The following is a 24395-nucleotide window of genomic DNA, read 5'->3' as shown; positions in this document are numbered from 1 at the left end:
CAGACTTAGGAACTTACTAACAAGGAGAAGCATAAGGTGAGTGGACACTCTGTTAAAATGAAACTTATTTATTATTGTTATTGTAGTTTGCATATATATTTCATTGCCCAGCCATGGAATTCTCTAGAATAATACTCTACAGTTCCCCACTGCCACACACCACACACCTCATGGACTCTACCCACTGATTGACACCCATTGTCATTTATTTGATTCAGACTGATGGGTAAAAATGCATTCTGTGTATAGCAAATACTGATATTTTTATAACTCAAAAAATCCAGACATTGGGTATGGATGTAACTTAGAAGGTTTATAAGAAAAGGCACTAGGATTGGATCAAATAAAATGCCGTTGGGATTCCTCTACATTTGATGCCAGGGATGAGAAGTAATCATGCATGCACCCTGACCTGGGCACCGCCATGCTCTGCTTATAGACGGAATCAATAGCCCGAAGATTTCATGCCTTCCTTAGGCTCCCTTATCCCAGCTTAGATGGATGCATTTTGGCTGGTTTTTTGTCCGAAGCAGCAGTGGCTACAGACCTAATTGAGCTGGTGCCTTTCTGCTACTTTGCCATCCTAGCAGCTAACCACCACTGGGTTTGTATCTCAGACTAAAATAATGTAATCTATGAATCACACTTCAGGAGTTACACGGAAGTGTCAGACTCGCTGTCTGCAACATTTCGTGATATAACAATACCCAGGAGAAAGGAGCTTTATACAAGCAGTGTGGCTTCCCTGAGACAGTGCAACTCATCCATTTCAGGCCCTTCTTTCATAGAAGTTGTAATTTTGCTATGATGTGCAAAGGGCTTGGGACATGACTGTAGGTCCCAGAACAATACTTGAGTAGAGGCAGACAGCTTTAGAGTAGGAAGTTTCTAGGTGGCATTTTCCCCTTTCTTCCTATAGTGTCAAGATCTTTTCTCTGGATAAACATTGCCTCGACTGTAGGGTGGAAATAGGTCCCTGGCGGCCCAGGACTAACTTCCACCATGGGTGGGTCATGGTGCTGCTGTGTTGAGCTCTTGTAAGGCAAGGTGACTGTCGCCCGAAAGCCTCCCTGTGCTGCCTGAATGACGGGTGTTTTAGTGCCAGTCACAGGGTAAGTGTTGTCCCGCGTGTGGTTCTTTAAGGCCCCCATGCACAGTTGCGTGTTTGCAGATAGTTCAAAACAAAACCACTCTACTGGGGCACCAGTACAGCCGAGTCCTGAGAAGCTGTTTCTGCACCAGCATAGAGCCATGCTCCCGTGGTCTCTGTGGAGTGGATTCTTCATGTTATGAGCACTATCGCCCAACTTTGTTCAACCACAGGTGTGATCTGGTAATCTTGGTTAGATACACTGATATAGCACTAATGTGTTTAAAAACTCACTTTTGAAGTTTATTAAATACTACCATATATGATCTGTATTCACCAGAAAACTAATTCACAGATCATAAAGGGATGTACTGGCCTCTCCCTTGGATTGTATTCATAGAGTATTGTGTAATTCTGCCTCCTCTGTTGCTGACAATAATCCAAAGCAAGGGTTAGAGGCTGAGGGCGCATGACCAGATTTCACAGCAGATCTGGCTAGAGTCTACTGAGATGTTCTTTAAGGGCGCTCTCTCTCCTGGATGTTGTCTTAAGTAGAGATTGTAGAGTTAGGGAACTGGCGGGTAACAATAAAAGTGAATGTGTATGTGGGAAGCATGTTACAAATATTTTTAAGAGTAAACACAATATTAGGTAAGGTTATATAGTGTAATGACTGAGGCCAAACTCAGGCAGACAACCTGAAAACCTCCATATTTGTGTTTGTGACTTACACTGTAAAGACTCCATGACAGGTGACAGAGAACAAACACCTCTTTATGCGCAGGAACATACAGACCACGGTGGAGCACCAGGAGATGGTCTCATAAGTAAGATGTGTACATGTGCCATTGTGTCTTCTAAGAGAAACTCCACACTTCAGAAGTCAGGTTCATCAAATGCACCTGAGTATAGTTACTTGATTCATTTTTTAAATTATTTATTTTGTTTTTTTGAGTTTATAATATAATTATATTATCCCCTCTTCCCTTCCCTTCCCTGCCTCCCCAACCCTCCCACATATCCCTCTTTATTCTCTTTCAAATGTATGGCCTTTTTTCATTAATATGTACATAGATTTGTGTATGTATATATTCTTAAATATATAAATACAAGCTGCTCATTCTAAATTATGCTACTAGTATGTATGTTTTCCGTGATGACCACTTGGTATTGGCTAACCATCTGATGTGCTAGCAGTCCCCGGGGGAAGATTATTTCTCCCTCTTTCAGTATTCCTTAGTTGCCTGTAGGTTTTTGTGGAGGGTTAAGGCCTCACGGACTTTCCTCTGTCCACTTTAGCATATCTGTTGTCCCCCTTGTTCATCAGATGGCTAGGTAGTCAAGATTTATTCATAGTATTTCTAGTCTACTATATAGTATCCTTTCAAAATATATATATGTGCATTATATAAATATATATAAACATGTGATCTATACTCAAGTATTATATAGATGTGTGTATAACACATTTAAAAACGCACACACATACATATATGAATATGCATACATACATGAATATTACATAAACTATTCACACAAAGCATTCTAAAGGTGACCATTTTTTTCCTCATTGAACCTTTTTAGTTGAATACATTCAGTAACATTAATGGATACATAGCTAGTATTTTAAGTTTCATTGACATCATGGAGGTATTATAATAAATGGATATCTTTTACAGCCTAGTGGTCTTTTGGAATATCTAGGTCTTTACTAGAAGCAGAAATCTGTTGATTTTAAACTATATGTAGTTGAAGTAAATAATAGCATTATTAAGTGATTTCCTGTTGCTGTTTCCCCGGTGAGCTAGTGGAGCAGGTGGCCACCCAGGCGTGAGGCTGAACTGAGGAGTCATGGCAGAAAGAATGCTTGCTTGTGATATGGCTGAGAGAATCTGTTTTACTAAAACTGTACAGTCTGAAGAAAGCCACTTCTTTCTGCAAAATTAAAACAATTCCCTTCCTTTCTAGATGATCCTATTTCTAGTACTATTTATATTAAAGATTTTTTAAAAAAAATATAATTAACAGATTTTTGGCAGGTTTTTGTTTGGGATTGCATAGTACTCAAGAATAAAGAGGAAAACATGAATTCTTTTATGTGAGTATCATCAGATAACTTCACTTTGGTGAGTGAAAATGGAAATATCTCCTTTTTATTATTAATGAAAGCCTTCTGCCTACATTCTAATTTCATCACCTCTGAAACACTCCCAAGTTCTTCAAGATAAAGTGAAGTAAAGAGCAAAACAGCCTACCTCATGGCTTTGTATCTAAAAATTCAAATTAGTTCAGTCTTTAAAACTTTTAGAGTTCAAAAGTTTATAATGATCATAGTCCTAAAAGATGGTCTAGTTGGTAAAGTGTCTTCCCTACAAGTATGAGGGGCTGAATTTGGATTCCAAGTACTCCATTTGAGAGAGAGAGAGAGAGAGAGAGAGAGAGAGAGAGAGAGAGAGAGAGAGAGAGAGGTCACCTCAGCAAGCTCCAGTAATCTCAGAGCTCGAGGTTGAGATGGGCAGTGAGGTGATTGGCCAAGCAGCCTACCCAAAGCATTGTTCAGTGAGAGACTGTCAAAAAAAAAAAAAATACAGTTTAGGAGGTCCCTAATATCTACTTCTTGTTTCCACACACTTGCACACATGTGTGCTTGCACACTTACATATACACACATACACGCCTGAGTGTGTGCACACACATGCACACATACACATAAATAAACACACACACAGTTGAGGTTTCTTAGTCCAGACAGGCACCAGTGAAGTTGGTCATGCTGCAATAGAAGGGAGAGTGTTCACTCTGACAAGAACCTCTGCTAAAGGTGAAATCTGAATTGTGAGAACCCTGGGTGTCCTCGGGTCCTTTTCCTTGGGGAACGTGATGAAGTGTTGTGACAGCCCACCAACTCTTTGATTTCGGTGGCAGCATGTCAGAGTAAGAAATTTCAAAACGGCTAGCTCTTTAGTTCTGTGCTGAGCCTTGTCATCTTAGCAATGCAGACAGCCCATACATGGGGGAGGGTGTATGGCAATGTTGTTGGTCTATGTGACAAGCTTTAGTGGAGGAAAGGTTACATTTGCATATTCTCCAGTCCATTACCATCGCCAGGGTAAAGCCCAGTAACAAATGAGAATTGCGAGTTCACCTTCTAGGAATTATAGATGGTTCTTATTTCTCATTCTTCTCTCCTTCGTCTAGTTATATGGAATCCCTGACATTTCTAGAGGGCCCACACTGGGTGCCAGCTGTAACTATTATTGCTAACCATCCCACCAGTACACGAAGGTAGGAATCATTATCTCACTCCAACACATGGCTTAGCGAGCATCTACTCAGCCAGTGCTCTCCACCGTATTGGTGCACAGAGCAAGCAGTATATAGAAGGTCATGGGGGTTCTTCAAGCCTCTCTTCTGAGAGACTGGGATTTTTGGAGGGTCGGAACCAAAGGAGGGCAGTCAAATTCACCCTGAAATGTCTGGGAGAGCATTGAGGTGGGAAGTGAGAAAACAGGCTGTGGATGGGGAGTGAGGGGCTGCCGCCACCTTCCTTTCTCCTGTCCATGAACAGTTTGGAATGTTCTCCTGCCACATCTGAGTGTGTGTGTGTGTGTGTGTGTGTGTGTGTGTGACCATGTACACACACATGGTCATGGTCAAGATTCCTAAGACTTCCCTCCTGGAGGTATTGCTCAAAAGATATTCTTGATGTATACCCTATAAGCCATTGGCTAATAAAGCAATTACCATCTGGCTTATAAAATAGGCTGGAATGCGTTCTTTACCAATTGCCTTCTGAAAGTGTAAGTTTACCTACATTCATCGTAGAGATGCCGTGACTTTACGTGGAAGTTTAATTTATAGGTACTCTGTAGATTTGAGCTTCCTTTGCATAAAAATATATTTCTACTGGGATACTATTATGAGGACAGTGGGTTTTTTTTTAATTACAGAGGTGATCTAGAATCATGCAACAAAGGGAAATTAAATTAAGAGAAAAACCGGTTTTTAATTTTTTGACCAGTAATTTTCTTCTATGATCTCATAGGCGAGGAGGGTTCGGTGCCAGCATCGCTTAACTATTTTCAGCAAATATGTGTTCTATATCTTTTGGGAAATTTTTCAGCATGTGTATTGAAGACTTCCTCCACATGAAATCAAGTGGTTTATCTTCCCCAATAAAAACTAACCATCTTCAGAAGCCTTCTTATCCATTTGTCTTCAGCACCAACGTGCTTCAGGCTTTGCTCGTCAGTTCTCCCAGTCGTAATAAAGGAGAGATAAAGAGGACAGGTTAGAATCTGCCAGGAAACTTTTAACCCCGGTCTCTACCTTCTCTGCCTCATTTTTCACAGCTCCTCTGCTCAGGCAACAGCTTTGACCTGCAGCAGTAGACGGATGCTTCTGAGTCACTCCTCCAGGAGGAGGGGGGGCTGCAAAGGTACCCCATTTCTCCTCCAGCCCATCTTTCAGATTAATACTTCCCATTGCAGCTTCTGAGGTCAGGTTTTTATCTCTGGTCTCAGAGGTTGCTTTTTATTTCTCTGTTTTAAAAAATCAGCTCTCTGATTTCTAAGAATAGAACCCACAGAGTTCACCCTATTGGTCATGCGGTTCGCCTGAGGACCCACAGAGTTCACCCTATTGGCCATGCAGTCTGCCTGAGGACCCACAGAGTTCACCCTATTGGCCATGTGGTCTGCCTGAGGACCCACGGAGTTCACCCCCCTGGCCACGTGGTCTACCTGAGAGAACTGAGAAACTTCATAGAATAATATTCTTGGGAACAACACAAAAATGAGTTTTAGTATAGAAGTAAATATTTTGGAGCCTATATCCTGAAAGTAAATAAAGAATCAGCTTCTTGGACTGATTTTTTTTTCCTTCTTCTTAAGAAGAGGACACAGAAAGGAAGACAGGACACAAAATTTGCGAGCATGCATTGAAAAGCTCTTCACATAAATAATTTCCCTTTTTAAAGTCATCATGCTACTCTACTTCTAACCTCAAATAAACATGAAAGGGTCTACTCTCTCTGTTTCGTTTTGTCTCTTAAAAGGCTTTGAAAATAGTAATAGTAAAATAGCAATATTAGTATGCTCACTTGGTCTTGTGGCATATTAGATTGTACCCATTGTTCTTCTCATCTGAGGATGTAAGAAAATGCTATATGCCAGGTTTTGAAATTATTTATTAAAATGATATGTCCTTTATCCATGTAAGCCCAACTAGAAAAAGGGGAGGGTGGTATAAGTTATCTCTTCTTCATCTTCTGTAACTATTTAGTGGAGATATTCAGTCACATGTAGGTAATCTTCATGGAGTATGAATGTATACATATGTGGATGAGGAAAAGCTGGTACCCTAGGTCTTTTCAGAAGTCCTCTCTGCACTGGACCAGTCCGTGCATGAAGAAGACAGTTCAGACATTGTTGCCTTGACTGCTAAGCACATTGAATCAGTGTTGGAAGAGCATTGCATGTGCTGGGCTTTATTCCTCATACTCTCCTTCTTCCTTTCATACAGGGAGTTTGGATGGAGAGACCCGGAGCTGCCTGAAGTGATACAGATGTTGCAGCATCAGTTCCCTTCCGTTCAGTCCAATGCCGCAGCTTACTTGCAACACCTCTGTTTTGGAGACAATAAAATTAAAGCAGAGGTACGTGCTCCTCCCATCATCAGGTGAACGGTGTTTGGTTCATAAGTACTTAGGGATATTCAGAGTCATGTCAGACAGAGATGCAGAAAAATTAGACCGTTGACTTGTAGATTCATCCTTGAGACTGAGACATAGCACTTGTCATCAGTCGCACATGTATGTTTAGACCCTGAGGATGAGAACGAAACCAGGCCTGCCTGCCTGTCTTAAGGAAGCTGAGTCTTCAGTGCCTCATGCTGCTATGACTTGCCTTTCTTTTCCTAATTTTGTTTTTGTGAATAATCTGTCTCTCAAGACATCAATTGTTATCTCCTCAAATCATTGTCAGGATTCATGATGGGCTGTCTGTCTTTGAGAACTTGTTAGTAGCATGAGCACTGTAGGCTTTGCCATGGAACCCAATGCTCTGAGCCATTTACAGGAGCAACAGTGGATATAATATGGATATATGTGATCCATTAAAGAGCCTGTTGTCTGTGTCCATCACATAAATGGTTGTTAAAATGCCTCATGCTTCTGGAATACCCTCAGGTATGTATTACATTGTAGTGTGTTTTATTTCTAGAAAATTACCACGGTCACTGTAGCTAACCCACATTCTTTTTTCAGATAAAGGACAAGCATTTGCATGCAAGGAGCTGAGTAATCAAGTTTTTAAAAAGATTTTTATAAACTGTAATGAGTTGTCTCCATAGCGTGTAAGCAACTTTGAGCATGCATCCAAATTGGTTTAATAGGGGAAGGAAAAGACATGAGGATGGCATTGCCCTTTATCCTGCATCTTAGCTTGTTTACGTCTGGATACGTGATTTTCCTTTAAGAAGTTGGTTCATGCCTATCATCAAAAAACCCACATTTCTTTGTAGTTCTCAAAAAGCCGTGATTTGGTGTCTGGAGACATTTTAAACTGCCATAACTGGAGGGGATGTGGGAGTGGAACTGGTACCCCGTGGGCAGAGAGCAGCAATGCCACAGAGCATCCTGTGATGCACCTGGCAGCCACACAGTGTACAATTATCTGACCTTAAATGCTAACTAAGCAACGGTAAATTTTAAATGTGAAAATGGACCTACTGTTAAGATGACCTAAGTCACATTAAGGTTCTACAGACACCATCTTAGGATCCCTGCTTTGACACTCTAGGTCCAGTCATCATGTACAGTGAAGGGCAAACTGGGATACAAAATACTGAAAATATTCTAAGAGGAGACCTTTTGAGTTTCTCCCAAGGTCATGAAAGTTTCTTCCTTTTTCATTGGCAAAACGTTGATGCAGGAGCACTTGGCATACCAGTCCTGTGTGGACTGAGTTTCTGTGAGTCACACCCCAAGAACACACAGTGAGGCTTGTTGTTCACATGACAAGACTCTCAGGGATGAATAGAAGAGCTCTCATATAGTCCAGATGTGGCTTCCGAGAATTTGGAAAGGACCCGGGTTCAGCCCTGTGAATGGTTGGGTAGTAGGCTCTTACCCACAGACTGGGCCTCCTCTGGTTTGAATCTCCTGATGTCAAAGGGGGGAATGTGAGCTTTCTATCATGTTGTTTGGATGAGGGACAGAAGAGGAAAAGGAAAGTGACAGCTTTTAAGCTTTCAGAAGTCAAACATGAGAAAAGGAAGCCATCCAGTCAGGCTGCACAGCCTCCATGACCCAAGGCAGTCAGAACTCACTTCTCTAACTAGCTCTGTACACATGCTCTGTGGACTGGCCTTGAGGCCTCTTGGCTGCCATGCAGCCCGGCAACAGATCTCAGACTTACTTGTAGCTATATCAGAGTTACCGTCTGTACCCTGCGGGGGACAGGGGCTGTGCAGTGAAGGGGAACCAATGTATCCATCAAATCTGATTGAAGATGCTTCCCATGCCAGCAGCCAAGCCTGTCATCTGGAACGGAAGCTATTGTCCTCTGGAACCTCTTTGCTTATCTCTAAAATAGTGAAATAATGGGAAGCAGGGAAACGTTGTAATTAAGTTTTAATGTAAAGAAATTTTAAAAGAAAAAAAAATACAATAGCAGAAACGTGTATGGAAAACCTAGTGGTGCTGAAACTGTATTGGTGATGTCTCTGTGGGATTGAAGGACTTGATTAGTGAATGGAATACTTTATCCACAATTATTAATTTACATTTGTAACTTATGAATGTACACATCTGAATGTGAGAACTTGTGTGTATGTGTCAACGGGCACATGTGTATGTTATATGCCAGTGTGCTTGTGAGCATATGTAGGTATGAGTTTGTCTGTGTGTATATGCCCATGTATATGTAAGTATGCATGTTCTTTGTGTGTGTCTGTATATGTCAGTGTGAGTGTAAGTATGTGGAAGTGTGAGCATGTCATGTGTGTGTGTGCACACACTTGCACATATAATTCTTTCTTTTGCTGTGAGTGTCATTGGGCTGCCTGTATCACCTACCATTGTTTGAAGTCCCTCTAACAGCCAGAACATGAAGGACAGTTAATGTTATCAGTGGAATTCTTCCTCCTCACTGGTGCCCCCATCCTCAGCTCTGGCTCTTCATGGTGACTGGGGTGACAAGGAAGACTGGGGTCATGTAGGGATGAGACCATGACGACACTGAGATGAAAACATGACGTGGAACATGTCTCCCCACTTCCTGTGATCATATGGGGAGTTAGACGTCTGTATATGAACATGTACACACACAAACATATAAAGTCTGATAAAATTCTGCGTGGACTTGTTTTGTCCTCTCATCCTTACTTAGAGTCCAGACTGTTAGTAATTGCTCCCGCTTTGTGATGGATGGCTGCCTGTCATGTTTTCATATACAGATATTGATTTTTGTAATTACCTGTTGTCCAAATACTAATCTGGCAGGCACTAGCCTTTCCAAATTTACTCAGTCCTCTAGCCTCTCTATTGCATTTTATTGAATTGATTTAGCCCTTCAGTCTACATTTCATTATTGGTATTGACTCTGCTCACACAATGGATAGGCCATTGAGCAGAAGGCAGAATTAAATCTCCTCTACACGGAGGGCCATAAATCATAGCTCCCTCATTCCTTATCATGGTGCTTTGTACAGTTTTCTTGTAATGAAGGGGGAAAAAATCAGTTTTGTTCAAAATGGTGCCAGAACTTACAGGTACAAAGTCTTGGACTCACTTCCTAAACATCAACAAACGAAAGCCAGCCCTTTGCCGTTTTTCTCCAGAGCTAATAGGCTAATAGAGTTGAATGTGAGCATCCATGCAGCTCCCTGCAGTGCAGCCAAGCTGAGGAGCATCAGCCTGACAGTGTCCAGCGACTAAAGTGAACTTTGTGTCTACCGGGTGGCCTGATCCAGGGTAGCACATTTCAGTGTGTATGCTTTGAAGATCAGCAAGCACCCAAAGGTGGGGTAAGAAGCCGGGGTCACACGCAGCTCCTTCAGAGTCTAAGGCACGCTCACAAGGAAGGCAGCTGAAGGAACACTAGAAGAGAGCAGAGGATGCAGAGAGGGTGGGAAGAGGGTCTGCATTCTGACTGGCAATGTCGTGTGTGAGGCTTGTCAAACACATACTCCATGCTTCCTTTATGTGTGTGCCATAACCCCCACATGTGGGAAAATTTGACAGATGGCCTGAATCTACCAGAAATGAAGACTTAATTTAGAGTCTTGACCTGATTGCTCCTTATAAGAAAAATTAGCGTGGCTATCAGAATCTATTACTAACCTTATGCCCTTTAAAGATAAGGAAAATTGCACCAGAAAAGCAATCCAGGTTATAGTTGCCTCCCCCTAAACAGCCCTTCCCAATGTTGTCATTCCCTAAAGCATGGTGTTGATGTCCCAGAAAGGTAATTCTAGTGGAGAGAAAGATGCCTCAACATCTGGGTTTATATTAAAAGAGAGATTCAAATGTTACTGATATGTAGGTTAAGGAATCCACACCCACCAGGCAAGCATATGTAAGCAGCACATTGTCATTCAGGGATCACACTCGTGGGAGGGCAGAGTACAGCTCCAAAGTGCTTGGAATAAGAACTTAAAGTTCAGTTGGGGAAGTTGCCTGAATTCTACGGTGATGGGTAGCCCAAGTTAAAGAAGGAAAAAAAAATCCAAAAATCAGAGGTTGCCAGAATAATACTATCTACAGTGCACTCACTTAAAGCTGGTGGAGGAGGTCTGAGAGTTAGCCTGCAGCTCTGGGTTTATTTATATCTATCTATGGAACTTCTTTTTCTTTCTTTTCAGACAAGGGCTCACCATGCAGCCCAAGCTAGCCTTGATTTTCATCCTTAGCCTTCTGAGTGCTGAGATTGTAAAAGATTATCGATGTCTGTCACCACTCCCAGCTGTGTGTTTTTGTGTGTGTGCGTGTGTGCACATGATACCCAGTTTGTATCATTTATAATAATTTTTTCAAATATGGAAGTGTCTTCATTTAACTGGAACCCAGAAATGGATCTTTATATATAAATGTTCCTTCCTCCATAATTTTGTTTTACTCAGGCGAATTTAAAACATTTCAGATGTTAAAGAGATTGGGACTCATTCCTGTCTACTGTATGTGAAGTATTTCCTGAGCTTATTTCACCTCTGATTCTTTCTACCTCATGTGTTCAAGGGAGGCTCTATCTAGCTTTTTACTCAATTGCCTTCGAATGATCCCTTCTCTGGAAGTTGTCCCTCCTTCCTTTGGCACAGAGCCTGTACTTGGTTGCTAGGCATCAGGAAGTAGAATGCAGTTGCTCTTATCAAAAGGGTGCCGGAACCAGCTCTTGAACTCTGCTTGTTGTACAACTCTGGCTCTGAGACCTCCAGGAAACTGTTTTTGCTTCTCTGAGTCCTAGACAACCAGATTGAAGTGGCCTGGGGGCTCTGTATTCATGTGACAAGGAGACCACTGTGCTGGCAGCGAAGAGCAGATGTCTCCTGGAAGAATTTGTAGTAGTTTAATGTGAAACCAGTGTGTGTGGACACCCTCTTCACCTGTCCGTCTCCCGAGGCCTGCTGCTCTCAGCTAGAGGATGCAGAACCAGGAGGTAGATATTAACAAAGAGGGCTCTGGGACCTGTTTCCAAGGATATTCCTGATCCCATTAGATCACATCAGCTACAGTCGAGACAGGAGGAGGAACAAGCTGAAAATGTGCTTCGGTCCATAGTCGGGTCCATGGTTAACTCTATGGAAAGAGGAAAGCTTGCGAAGATCATGGCATTGCCGACACAGGAGGAAAATGATGTGCCGTCCACTGTGAGCACAGTGCTGCCAGAACTAATATAGAATGAGTGACGATGATGGCCAATACATTTTTAAAAGATTTTCCGAAAGCCTGGTCCTTCACACGTGAAGGGTGATGGAGGAGGTGGAGCACCCGTTATGGGACCTCAAAGGGAATGAAGCGTGACTCACCCTCAGTGGACGAGATAATAGGTTGGCAATATTGCTAACAGGCTGCGGCAGAATTAGAAATAAAGAAGATAAATATGGTTCCACTGAGGCATGATGGATGAGGGAGGAAGTAAAAATTATGACCCTTTGGAATGTGGAGAAGGGAGCAGAGACAGAGACTTGTAGAGACTACAGGAGCTCCTTATTAAGAATCTTTTCTATTTAAAGGGAGGAGGCCTGGAGTGCTCCCCCCTGGCCTCCATCACATGCTTCCCCCGCCCTGACCCCCATCACATGCATTCCTTCATCGCCTGCCCTGGAGCCCCTCCACCTCCCATTGCCACCTCCTCCTCCTGTCAGTGTTCTATCCGTCCTGGGCCTGAGCCAGTCAGAGCATCCCTCAGTCAGTCAGGCTCATCTCGGCTTGGAGGTTTTTCTCAGAGGCCTGTCTTCTGGCTGTCATAGAAACCTCAGATTCGAGCATGACACTTTTAGGTGACTGATGCGGTGCACCAAATAGGTACTTCTCACAGTCCCAGAGGACACGGCATACAGACATGAACAATTATCATACCCATGACAAAAATGAGTTCATTAATACCAAGCCTAATTTGAAAAGGACACAATTCTTGATAGAACTATATCTTGATAGTCTCTACAGTGGCTTCATGACCACATTTGTAGAACATAGCAAAAGACAGAAATCCCACTGGGAAAAGGTGGGGTGGAGGGATGGAAGAGCCACGGTGTTTATAGGAGGCCCAGCTTCCTGAGGATTTCACTTCTTAGCTGGTGCCTTGTCTTGTGTTTCTAGACCAAATGGAGGGTTGGCACGAGGATCTAGGGATCTAGGACTGCCCTAAAATTTCAGGATTCCTCAAGTGGAGTCTCACAAGGTTATGGGAGAAAGAAGAGGTTAGAAGCAAAGAAGTGTCAGCAATTGATAGAGCTCCTTGGATTGCAGAGAGACTGTAGCACATATTGGGGATATTAAGGTCTATTAGACACAAGAAATAAAGAAATGGGGGAAAAGATCAAAAGAGTCATGAGGGAGGAAGATAATGAAAAACAAACAAAAACAAAGACCAGAGTCATCAGCGCTGGGCACTGGTCAATGGTGTGGCCATAAATCAAGCAGTGAACTCCTTGACCTTGGTGCTTCCTCCAGCAGAGCAGGTAATCATTTGTCTTGATTCTCCCAGACCTAAGTTCAGCCATGTCATTTGCAGATTACTTCATCTAGCTGCCCAGAGAGTCCCAGTAGCTGGCGCTCGGGACGATGATGTATAGGTTACTACAGTGGAGATAGGAATTTGAAGATCAGAACAAGAGGGCACAGCAGCCTCCCGCTGTCCACAGGTGTGCAGATAAAAGCAGCCGCTTTGTTATCTACTGAAGGCTGATTCCCCCCCCCACACACACACACACTCCTGAGAGCATAACCCGGGCCTCAGCCGCAGCCCTGAGTATCAGCTTCCTGCTGCTGCTGTAACAGATGACCACAAATCCAACTGCTTCATTTTAAATAAAGTCGTCATCTTAAAGCTCTGGAGCACAGACATCCAAAATTGGCCTCTGTGGACTGAAACCCACTGCCTGACAAGGAGGTCTGTGTTGCTTTTCAGAATTGTCTTGGGAGAAGCGATTTGCCTTCTTTTTTTCCTTTTGTTCTTTTCTACCTCCTGCTGGTTTTCATTGGTTCACAGCCTCTTCAGTCTTCCAAGCCAGCGATTTCTAGTTGGATCTTCCTCCATACTGTCATCTCCCTGATTCAAAGCCTTTTATCTTCCTCTATCATAGTAGACAGAATGTTGAGATTCTGTTGGGACTGTCAAAGCAATCTAATAGAAGCCTTCTTTTTGAGGTCAGCTGATCAACCACTTCATTCCACTTGTAACCTGGATTCAACATTGTCAAGTAACATAGTCACAGACACCAGGAATTAGACCATGCATGTCTTGTAGGTGCATGTCTTGTTCTTAATACTGCAGCCTGTTAGAATAAAGAAATGTTTCTCTCAATAAGAGCCCTGGGAAAGTAAAAATAAAGAAAAATTCCTGTTGCCTTGCTCTGTGGAGTCGCCTTCCCTCAGATAAGGTTCTGGACTCCCTGACTAGGTTATGGACATCAGTCCTTTTCTCCATGATGATTCTATGGTCTTCAACGTATCTGCATTGATCATACACCCCAACTGCTTTTATGAAAAATCCCCTTTCAGCTGCTTGAGTGGACAATCACAGTGTCCTGGATCTTCACATCCAGTCTTGCCATTTTCTACCCCTGAGTGTCTACATTAGCCCGTCCCCCTTGCAGGTTATAATATTATCTCTCAGAAAAAAAAAAAAAAAAAAAAAAAACAGAACTGATGTTTTCTTCCCTCTGCCAGTTTCCCTGGCTCTAGAGTTTTTCTGCAGTGAACATCCTAAGAAATGAATCAATAGATGATAATTTGTTCTGCAATTCAAATTTTCTATTTTAATATTTGAATTCTGCCTTCCACCCAGAAGAATGACAGCAGGATGGGAAGACTTCACGTTATGAATAATCTCCCTTATTGTTCTGACTTTTGTCTGCCTCTTTACTTTATAACCCAGGCACACCTCACAGAAATTGGGCATTCATCTACAGACCTGAGTGAGACCTATTTCATGTGATTTTATATGTTTTTATATTAGAGCAAACAAGATATCTGCATATCTATAATTAGCTAATATATTCAGCATCAGCCTCTATAAACAAGATGCAGGTGCACATAGCACTGGAGCACAGTGGTGGCATTCGCTTGTGGAAAAATTCCTGTTGCTTCACAAATGAAGTTCAAATAAAAACACTTTCTACATATGCAAAGTGTTTACCTGAGCTCCTGTCTGCCTATTCGGTGTTGTATAATATTCTAGAACTCTGAAATAGCTTCTTAGGCACTGAAATTTTTATTTAAAAAAAAAACAAACTTTTTCTTGGTATATGGGCTTCTTCAAAAGGGTGGAGTGACAAAACAGGATGATTATAAAGTTTCCAAATCTAGGCTTAAAGCTTCATTCTTCAATAGAGTATGGTATGTCTGCTCAGTGCCAGGTAGTACCCTGGACCTTGAAGAGCTGATTTGAAGGCTTCAGGTAATATCTCTGTCCTCCTCACAGTGCTTATATCCTACAGTTTTTGGGTGGGAGCAGAAGTTCGTAGATATGCATAAAACAATCAAAAAATAAGTGCAAAGTATAATGAGACCCAGAGAAGGGGAGGAAACCCTAAGGCAGAGGGAAGAGGTGCCAGGTGAAATGGGCATTTCAGTAACTACTCAGGCTGGTCAGATGCCATTGTGATGGAAAGAAGCCATTCTGTAACCTTCGTGGAGCATGTCCAGATGTCCAGAGCAACAGAAGCCCAATGTAGTCGATGGGAGATGATGGCGGCCAGAAGGCAGGGTAGAGTGGGCACAACCAGACCCTGGGGTGATGACCTTCGAATGTGGTATGTGGAGGGTTCTTAGCAGTGACTGACACATCTGATTGCATGTGTTTAAGTAAAACAACTGTAATGATTGTATCTCCATAATTTAAAACTCAAACCAAAGCATCCCTTGGCACCATCCTGCTTTGCTATGTATCCTCAGGGTCTACCAGCCAGTTAAAAAGATAGTGTGGACCCAGTACCTGCCATCCGCCAGCACGCAGAACTCACAGGACAATTCTTGAAGAAGTAAAAACAGAACTCACAGGACAATTCTTGAAGAAGTAAAAACAGTCATTTATATAGACTATGTTTCTTTAAATGCATAATTAGAAAATCACTAAAGAAAGTAACTTGATAGTTTAAACACAGGATTCAAACATTTTGAAGATTTTGAGTTCTTGAGAAGCTGCGTATGTCAAGACATGAAGTCTGAATGCAGAGTAAAATCTGAGTTTTAAGTACTTATAAAGTAGGTTGGTGACATTTAATCTGGCAAGCTCCAGTGAAAGTCTTTGAACTGAAGTTATTGATGTAGAGAAATAATTGTTCTCAGCCTCGGTGGCTACATTATCTATTCGGGAGTTGCAGGCCTCAGGCAGGACCTTTGGCCCTGCAAGTAATGAGTTAAAAGAACAAAGAATATTAGTGTTAGATATCTTTAATTGCAGCAAAATAAATGAGTGACTCGTTTTTGTGAGGAAGCAGAGGTCTTTCTTTTAAAATTGTGTGTGTGTGTGCATGTGCATATGTGGGCGTCTGTTAGTTACTTTTCTATTGCTGTGATAAGGTTCCATTGCTAAAGCAACTTACCAAAGAAAGATCTTATTTGGGCTTATGGTTTCCTAGGGATGAGAGTCTATCATGGCAGGGAATCGTGGCAGCAGGTGGCAGTCATAGTAGCTGGAATAAGCAAGAGCTCGCATCTTGAACCTCAAGCAGGAATCAGAGAGTGAGCTGGAAATAGCATATGCTTTTTAAAACATTAAAACCCACCCCAGTGATACACCTCCTCCAGCAAGGCCGTAGCTCCTAAACATACCCAAACAGTACCACCAACTGGGAGTCAAGTATTTAGACATCTGAACATCAGAGCCTACAGGGACATTCAAGCACTCTCTCTCTCTCTCTGTCTCTGTCTCTCTCTGTCTCTCTCTCCCTGTCTCTGTCTCTCTCTGTCTCTCTCTCCCTGTCTCTGTCTCTCTCTCTCTGTCTCTCTCTCTCTCTCTGTCTCTCTCTCTCTGTCTCTCTCTCTCTGTCTCTCTCTCTCTCTCTCTCCCCCTCAGTCAGCCCTCATTGTCAACCACATTCAGAGAGTCCGGTTTGATCACATGCCTGCTCTCTATTCTTGAAGTCACTCAGTGATCCCACAGACTTCAGGGACCCAGGGCTGCTGGCCAGAGGTGCTTGCTGTAATCATGCAATTCAGTTTGGTTATGTTTTTCCTTTAAAATTTCTAAGAATATTAAATTCTACTCCACAAAGAAACCAAAGTATCCCTGGTGACATATCAACAGTTGAAGAAATTAGAAGATGAGGAAAACATACTGTCACCTAACACTAATACCAGACCCTCTCCCAAAAACTGACACCTGTGGACCCCGCCCAAAAATGTGTGACCCTCAGGACTGGCAATATGGCTCAGTAGGTATAAGTTCTTTCTGGCAACCTGGAGGCTCAAGTTCAGCCCTCAGAACTGACATGGAGATAGGGATGGCTGACACCTGCAGTCTGTCTTCTGATTTTCATGCTTATGCGGGAGCCCGTGTGCACTCACACACTGACATACACACTCACACACTCACATAAAAACACACTCACATAAGTACACACTCACATAAACATATACGTAAACACACACACTCATGTAAACACACACTCATGTAAACACACACAACCACTCATATAAACATGCACACACTCACAGAAACACACATAAACAGACACTCATGCAAACACATACACTCATGTAAACACATACACTCATACACTCATGTAAACACATACATTCATGTAAACATACACACTCATGTAAAAATGCACAACTCATGTAAATACACACATTCCTGTAAACACACATTCACATAAACACTCATACACTCACAAAGCACAAACTCACACACCCACAGAAATACATGTACACACTCACAGAAACACAAGTAAAAACACACCCTCATGGTAAACACACACGTAAACACACACTCATGTGAACACACACATAAACACATTCATACACTCACATAAGCATATATATACACACCCACATACACACACACTCATGTAAACACACACATGCTCACACAAACACAAACTGTAGGAGGAGGCCGCTTGTTCATCTCCCAGCTGCCCAGAACCAAAAAAAACCACACAGAAATTGTATTAATTAAATCACTGCTTGTCCCATTAGCTCTAACTTCTTATTGGCTAACTTTACATCTTAATTTAACCCAACTCCATTAGTCTGTGCATCACCACGTCGCATTGGCTTACCAGCTACAGTTCCGACCAGTGTCTGTCTCCTGTGGCTTCATAGTGTCTCTCTCTCCCTCTGCCTTCCTTCTCCCAGCATTCACTCTAGTTTTCCCTGTCTACCTAAGTTCTGCCCTATCAATAGGCTAAGGCAGTTTCTTTATTTATTAACTAATAAAGGCAACACATAGACAGAAGGCCCTCCCACACCAACACACACTCATGTAAACACATATACACACACTCACATGAATACATATATACTCATGGAACACACACATAAAGACACACAAGCTCACATAAATACACACAGACACTCATGTAAGCACATACATATACAAACTCACATACACACATTTACATAAAAACACTCACATAAACACACACATTCACATTCACAAACACATATACACACACTCACATAAGCACACAAAAATTAATGTAAAACAATCAAATGTGTCACTGCTGTATCCTGAGCATTTGTTTGCACACTGCTTGCCTGTCTGGAAACCTTCCGTGGACTTTACAGTGCAGCCTCTACCTTACTGTGAGATCTGCTAGACCAGAACCAGCATTTAATAAATATTCTTTCTCAGCCATAATCTGGTCCCCTGGATATTGGTTAGTTCTACAACAACAGTCAGAAAAAGAGTGGGTTTTTGGAATGTGTAAGACGCTTCATAACTGCGTACAAAAAGGGAAAATATAAATGTATAACAAGAAGACCCTTTCAATCATGTAATTCATATAATAAAGCCTATTTTTGATTCTATACAATTTCAGGAATTTTAGTGAAAAATCTTACTTGAAGTGGCACTTTAAAAAAAAAGACATGTAATTTTAAAATAAAATAAATGTGATGAGAATTTCTACCAGCACTCACCATTGCTCTTCCAGTGGGATATGTTGTGTTTTCTTTCCTATTTATCATCTGTGATAACTGTGGCCTAAAAATGCCAATTTTCCATTTTGCATGAATAAGGGAATAGTAATTTTTTAAATGTATGCTTTTATGTTAACACAATGAAATTTAAATGGGGGGCTGTGTCTCTCATAAGTGCTTTGCCATCTGTCAATCAAGCAAATTATGGCTGAGATGATTATCGACAGCATGCTTGTTTATTAAAAGTGAAAAAGCTGAAAAATCACAGTCAAGCCATGATTCCTTCCTTTGACTCAGGCATCATGCTTATGGCCCTATCTACCACGCAGATCTGGATTTTGACACTGTGCAAGTCATCTTCCTGTCAATCATATGGAAGGTGCTGAGTTTCTCCCACTGGGTTAGTCTTTATGGCTTTGCCTGGTACCCAGTCTATATCCTTAGGCATATTTATTAGTTTGTAAGAAGTATTTTAGAGCAAACTTCATGTTTGCTCAGAATAAACGCAGTACCCCAGTGATGATCAAAGCCCCTAGAGCCAGCCCTGCAGTGTGGTACCACGTCATACTACAGCCACCCTTCTTTCTCTCCATCCCTGAGCCCAGGCCCTGACCTCCTTGCTCATCCCAATGCCCCTCATCACCAGACCTCAAGCAGTCTGCTGGTCCTGGCACCCACACCCTCTCTTCTGGTTCTGTCATTTGTTTGGTTCTTACTTCCTGGGTACGGGAAGTGTACATACAATTCACCTGATCATCTGTAAGGTAAATCTGCAAAATGGTGACCACGTGACTGCTGATCTCTCCCGGGTGGAGCTACCCCTAGTTTTTCCTCTCCACTCATCATACTTGCCTCTTTTCTAGCTTCTTTGTCTCTGACTCCTATCTAGGCATGTTACCTCCTTAAGTGGAAAGTCTTGGCCATCTAACCCTCCCCTAAGGCTAGACAGGAGGATGAAGCAAATGAGTAGTGGCCTCATCTTTACAAAAATAAAGGCTTGGAGAGAATATCTGGGAGCTTCCTATATTCTGATGTGACTCAGATAATTAGGTTGTATCTAAACCTTTTGGAATTTGGATCTTCAAAATTTACACTAGTGCATACATAGAACTCTGCTACATGCTAAGCCACATGTGAGTTTCAGTTCTCTATACATAATCTCGTGAAAGTATATATTTTCACAATGAAGAAATGAAAGAATGTTAGTAATTGGTAGTCTAAGGGGGTAAGTGTTTAAACTCGAAGGAGAAGTCTAACTTGTTCTCTTAAGATCGGCATCTAAAGAGCGTCTGTTCGGAGTTGACGCTTGTATCTTTGAATTTTTCATGAACTCGAACCCGCTCAGTCCAGCCCATGTTGGCACTGAGAGACAGGAAGGAGGGAGGGAGCAAAGGAGGTAAACAGATGAGGATGTCACCTCTCCTCAGCATGGAGGCCCTCGTAGGTTGTGTCGCAGTCTTGTTCACACTTCTAGAGTCCTGGGTCCCAAACGCTGGAGCAATTCTTGTGTCTGCAAACAAGTAGGGGTTTTTGGAAATAAGTTACTTATATTATTATTTGTGTCCATTGTTCAGGATTCCTTGTTCATCTCTGAAGGCATTTTTATGTTCTTGTATTTTTTAAAATCCCTTCCATGACTGCATTAGACAGTAAAGAAAGCTAAGGTATCTTTGGGGTTCAGTAATTCTGATCACCAAGGACGATATGGAGGACATGAGACCCCAGCCCTCAGGAAGATGGCTTGAGTTGCACTTAGTGTCTGTGCTTGTTTCTTTGGCAGGTAACCAACTGCTCGCACACTCACGCCTCTCCTTACCTTGTTCTTACACAGTGTAACTGGCCAGAAACCTTCATTGTGGTCATTGTTAGCAAGAGGAGAATTGTAGGCAGAGCCTTGCAGTGGAGGGAAGATGGATTTCTTTGTGGTGTTGCAGGTATTTTTGTGTTTTTTAAGTAGCTTATATAAATGTGTCACTGTGTAGAAGATAGGGATTCATACTCCATCCAAAATAAAGGATTCTCCCCTCTTCTTTTATCTCTACAAATGATTGGACCCTGAGGTTCTATGACCTTGAAGTTAATATAGCAGTAAAATAGATCATTTCAGAGGCTCCTGTGACAAATGGTTTTCTTTAACCAGTTATAGACAGAAAACTTTACTAATATTTACTATAATCACAGCTACTTCACTTAAGTGAAAGGTAATTAGAAATGATTAAAAATTGTAGGCAGAGGCTGCTCTTTCTTTCCCAGCTGCCTAGTCCTGAAATAATTACACAAAAACAATATTGTTTAAGTCACTGCTTAGCCAATCACTTAAGTGTATTGCTTGCTAACTCTTATATCTTAAATTAACCCATCTCTATCAATCTGTGCATCACCACAAGGCTGTGGCCTACAGGCAAGGTTCCAGCGGGCAGCTCACATCTTCTTCCTCTGGCAGCTACATGGCATCCCACTGACTCCACCTACTTTCTCCCAGCATTCAGTTTAGTTTTCCCACCTAGCTCTATTCTGCCCTAACACAGGCCAAAGCAGCTTCTTTATTCATTAACCAATAAAAAGCAACAGAAAGTCTTCCCGCATCAAAAAATGTCAAAGTCTCTTTACCAAGGTATTTTTCTGTCACATGTTCTGGGAGCTGCCTGTGGATGGTCTTTTCTGGTGCCAGTGCCAGCCAAGGAAAGATATGTTGGTGGTGTCAGAGTCTGTGTAGATAGATACCTATGCGGGGAAGCAAAGAGTTTATGAATTATGGGAACTTTAGAGTTGATACTTATGTGGCAAGAAGAAAGAACTCACAAATATTAATGCATCTGTAGGCTTGTGCCCTGCTCAAGCATCCCTCTGCACTGTCTCATTTGCGCCCTAACAATTCCCTGAGTAGACAGAGAAGAAATACACACTGCAAATCCAAGTAATTTCATGCAAGATGCAGGTGGAGATGAAAGTCAAAGCCCTGCACATCCTCCACCAAGGTTCGGAAGTAGTGCCTGGGGAAGTCTGTGTAAGAGAGGACCATCTGGCCCATTTAAATTCTTATTGAGGCATCAGTTGCTATGGTTTTGTTTTCTCTTCTACTTACTGAAAGTTACTCTTTTAATTGAAGTGTTCTCTTTAGTTTATATTTCATTTAAAAAATTATAGCACCTTGAGATTCAGAATCTGAGTATTTTTGCATAATCCAAGTTCTTGGAATTAAAAGGAATTTTATTTCTGAAATATATAGAGAACTAAGATTGCTCAAAATCGTTTAAAGGCCTTTAAGAAAATCTGCTAACTTACCATGAAAAGAAAAGCAAGCATTGCACTCCCTTTTAAAATATAAATTAATTAATTTTTCTTATATTGACAATATAGCTAGGAAAACTCTTACTGGACAGTATTTGTGTATATAAAATTACTTCTTAAATAGCCAGTAAATCAATACAGTTGATTAGAATAATAAAGCCCCTACTGATTCCATTTATAACATTCCAGATGGGATTCTGATTGTATTATATAATATTTTTAATTTCCACTAAAACCACTTTATAAAGGTACAGCTAGAAACTGCATTCCTTCTTTTCTTCGCTACTATATTTATGTTATTCTTTCAGTAAATTAATTTACATATTGGCCAGCTAATAAGTTTAATAATAATATCCTTTAACAAGTTGGTGTACAGTTCAAGTTTCTTAACAAACAATCTTTTTGTAAATATTTTTATTATTTCTTTGAGAGTTTAGCATCTTAGATAGTTTAATGGTATTACCCCTTCACATGGTGTAGCAGTTAATGCTCTGGACTCTGAATTCAGTGATCCAAGTTCGTATCTTGGTGGAGCCTGTTCTTTGAGGAAGAGACCTTGTCAGTCATCCTCATCAACTCAGACCTTGAAACCCAGTATAACTGGGCTGCCCGTGCCTGCTTCAGTATTGCAGGGGAGGGGCATGTTTCATTTCACCCCTTCACCAATTCTCCTGATCCACGCATTGCCCGGGGTATGTTTTGTTTCACCCCTTTGCCAGCGTCTCCTACTTCTGTTCACTTCACTTTGAGTCTCTTCTTTTTAAAAATAATAATTTAAAAACTCATCCAGTATGATCTGTGCTGCTCTGATACTCTTGGGTATGAGGCTGTTGCCTAGACCATGGTGATCTGACTGAGCAGAGTCACATCTTTAAAGAAGAAATGATTGCAGTAGATCCTCAGCTAGAGTGAAACTTCATTTCAACCTCCCTGGCATGGGCCAGAATTTTGTCCTGCTTGAATTTGTTCAGGTCTAATGTCTGCCTTCACGGTAACGTATCACTATAACCATGGATTAGTACCATCTCTCAAACCTCATCAAAAAATATTCTGATCACAGCAGATAGTTATTAACACAGAGACCTAGAATTGGTCAATGGGACGAGAATAGGAGCTCGAAGCATACTTAGTCCAAATGGAACATCTGTATCACAAACCATCCTTCAGAGGCTCAGGGGGCAGCATGGCAGAGCAGATGGAAAAGACTGTAAGAGACAGGAATGATGGATGACGTCAAGAAAACAATATTTTAAATCTTGTTTAGTCCTGAGAACAACCAACCCTATGAAGTACCCTTATATTGTCCATATTTATAGACATTAACTGTCTAAAAAGGTACAGAGGAGCCACAATTTGAATTCCAGGGAATCTTGATGCTGTGCTGTGTCTCAGATATATAATTTAAAAACAAATATAACTCATCTTGATTGAACTATTAAGCAGAGGGAGCGAATTGTTTCACATAACCGGAGGGAGAAAAAGAGCAAATGGAGATTCTCTCTCAAACTCTTCAAAATGTCTTCCACTGTGTAACTGGAACACACTGTGTCCCCTCTGGAGTATACCTGTTTGTTATTTGGAGGTACGCACGTGGACTTGTGTTAATTCAGGTTCTATAGAAGCATCTGTTGCTTCACTGATTTTATTTCACAAGCCCAGTATTCAGAAGCAGAAAGGTCTGAAGTTTAAGACCATCCTGAAATACTTTTTTAAAAATGAAGGAAAAAGAAAGAGCAAAGAAACGAATATCTTGTCTGTCAACAACCCAACAGGACAGACAGTTTTGCTTCGGTTAACAAACTCATACTTCATCACTGAAGGTGGAGGCCATCAGCCTGTATCTTCTTAGTTCTTGATAGACTGGGTCCCATCTAGATCCTAACTAGGTAGAGAAATAAGTATATCCACATAGAAACTATTGAATAAGTGAGCCAAATGTCAAAGAGCTATGTAATATTAAACAAGTTAAGGCTGGCTATCTGGGATAAGAAGGAATAAAAATCCTTTGTGATCATTTTCTGATTTTGTCAGGTTCCGGAATGTAGTTAACTCAAACGAGCTGTGATCGTCCCATCTGCATTTCCTCTTGATTTTATTTAACCACATGCATTAGTGCAAATAAATCTGATTTATTCAGGAGATCTTAGGAGAGGGAAAACGCAGGGCCATTCGACTGCACACTTAGCAGTGCTGAGAATCCAGGCACTG

General features: G+C 41.6%; 1 protein-coding gene across 3 annotated transcripts in view; it reads left to right on the top strand.

Annotated features, from left to right (window-relative positions):
- Ctnnd2 (catenin delta 2) overlaps positions 1–24395 on the top strand; it is a 727532-nt gene that overhangs the window by 514674 nt on the left and 188463 nt on the right. For all 3 annotated transcript variants that reach the window (XM_057789656.1, XM_057789657.1, XM_057789658.1), the window contains one exon: positions 6614–6746. In XM_057789656.1, coding sequence (XP_057645639.1) covers positions 6614–6746 — 133 coding nt within the window. The remainder of the gene's footprint in view (positions 1–6613; positions 6747–24395) is intronic.

The sequence above is a fragment of the Chionomys nivalis genome, chromosome 15 (assembly GCF_950005125.1).
Source record: "Chionomys nivalis chromosome 15, mChiNiv1.1, whole genome shotgun sequence".
Taxonomy (NCBI): Eukaryota; Metazoa; Chordata; class Mammalia; order Rodentia; family Cricetidae; genus Chionomys; species Chionomys nivalis.
This window is presented reverse-complemented; position numbering and strand designations above follow the sequence as displayed.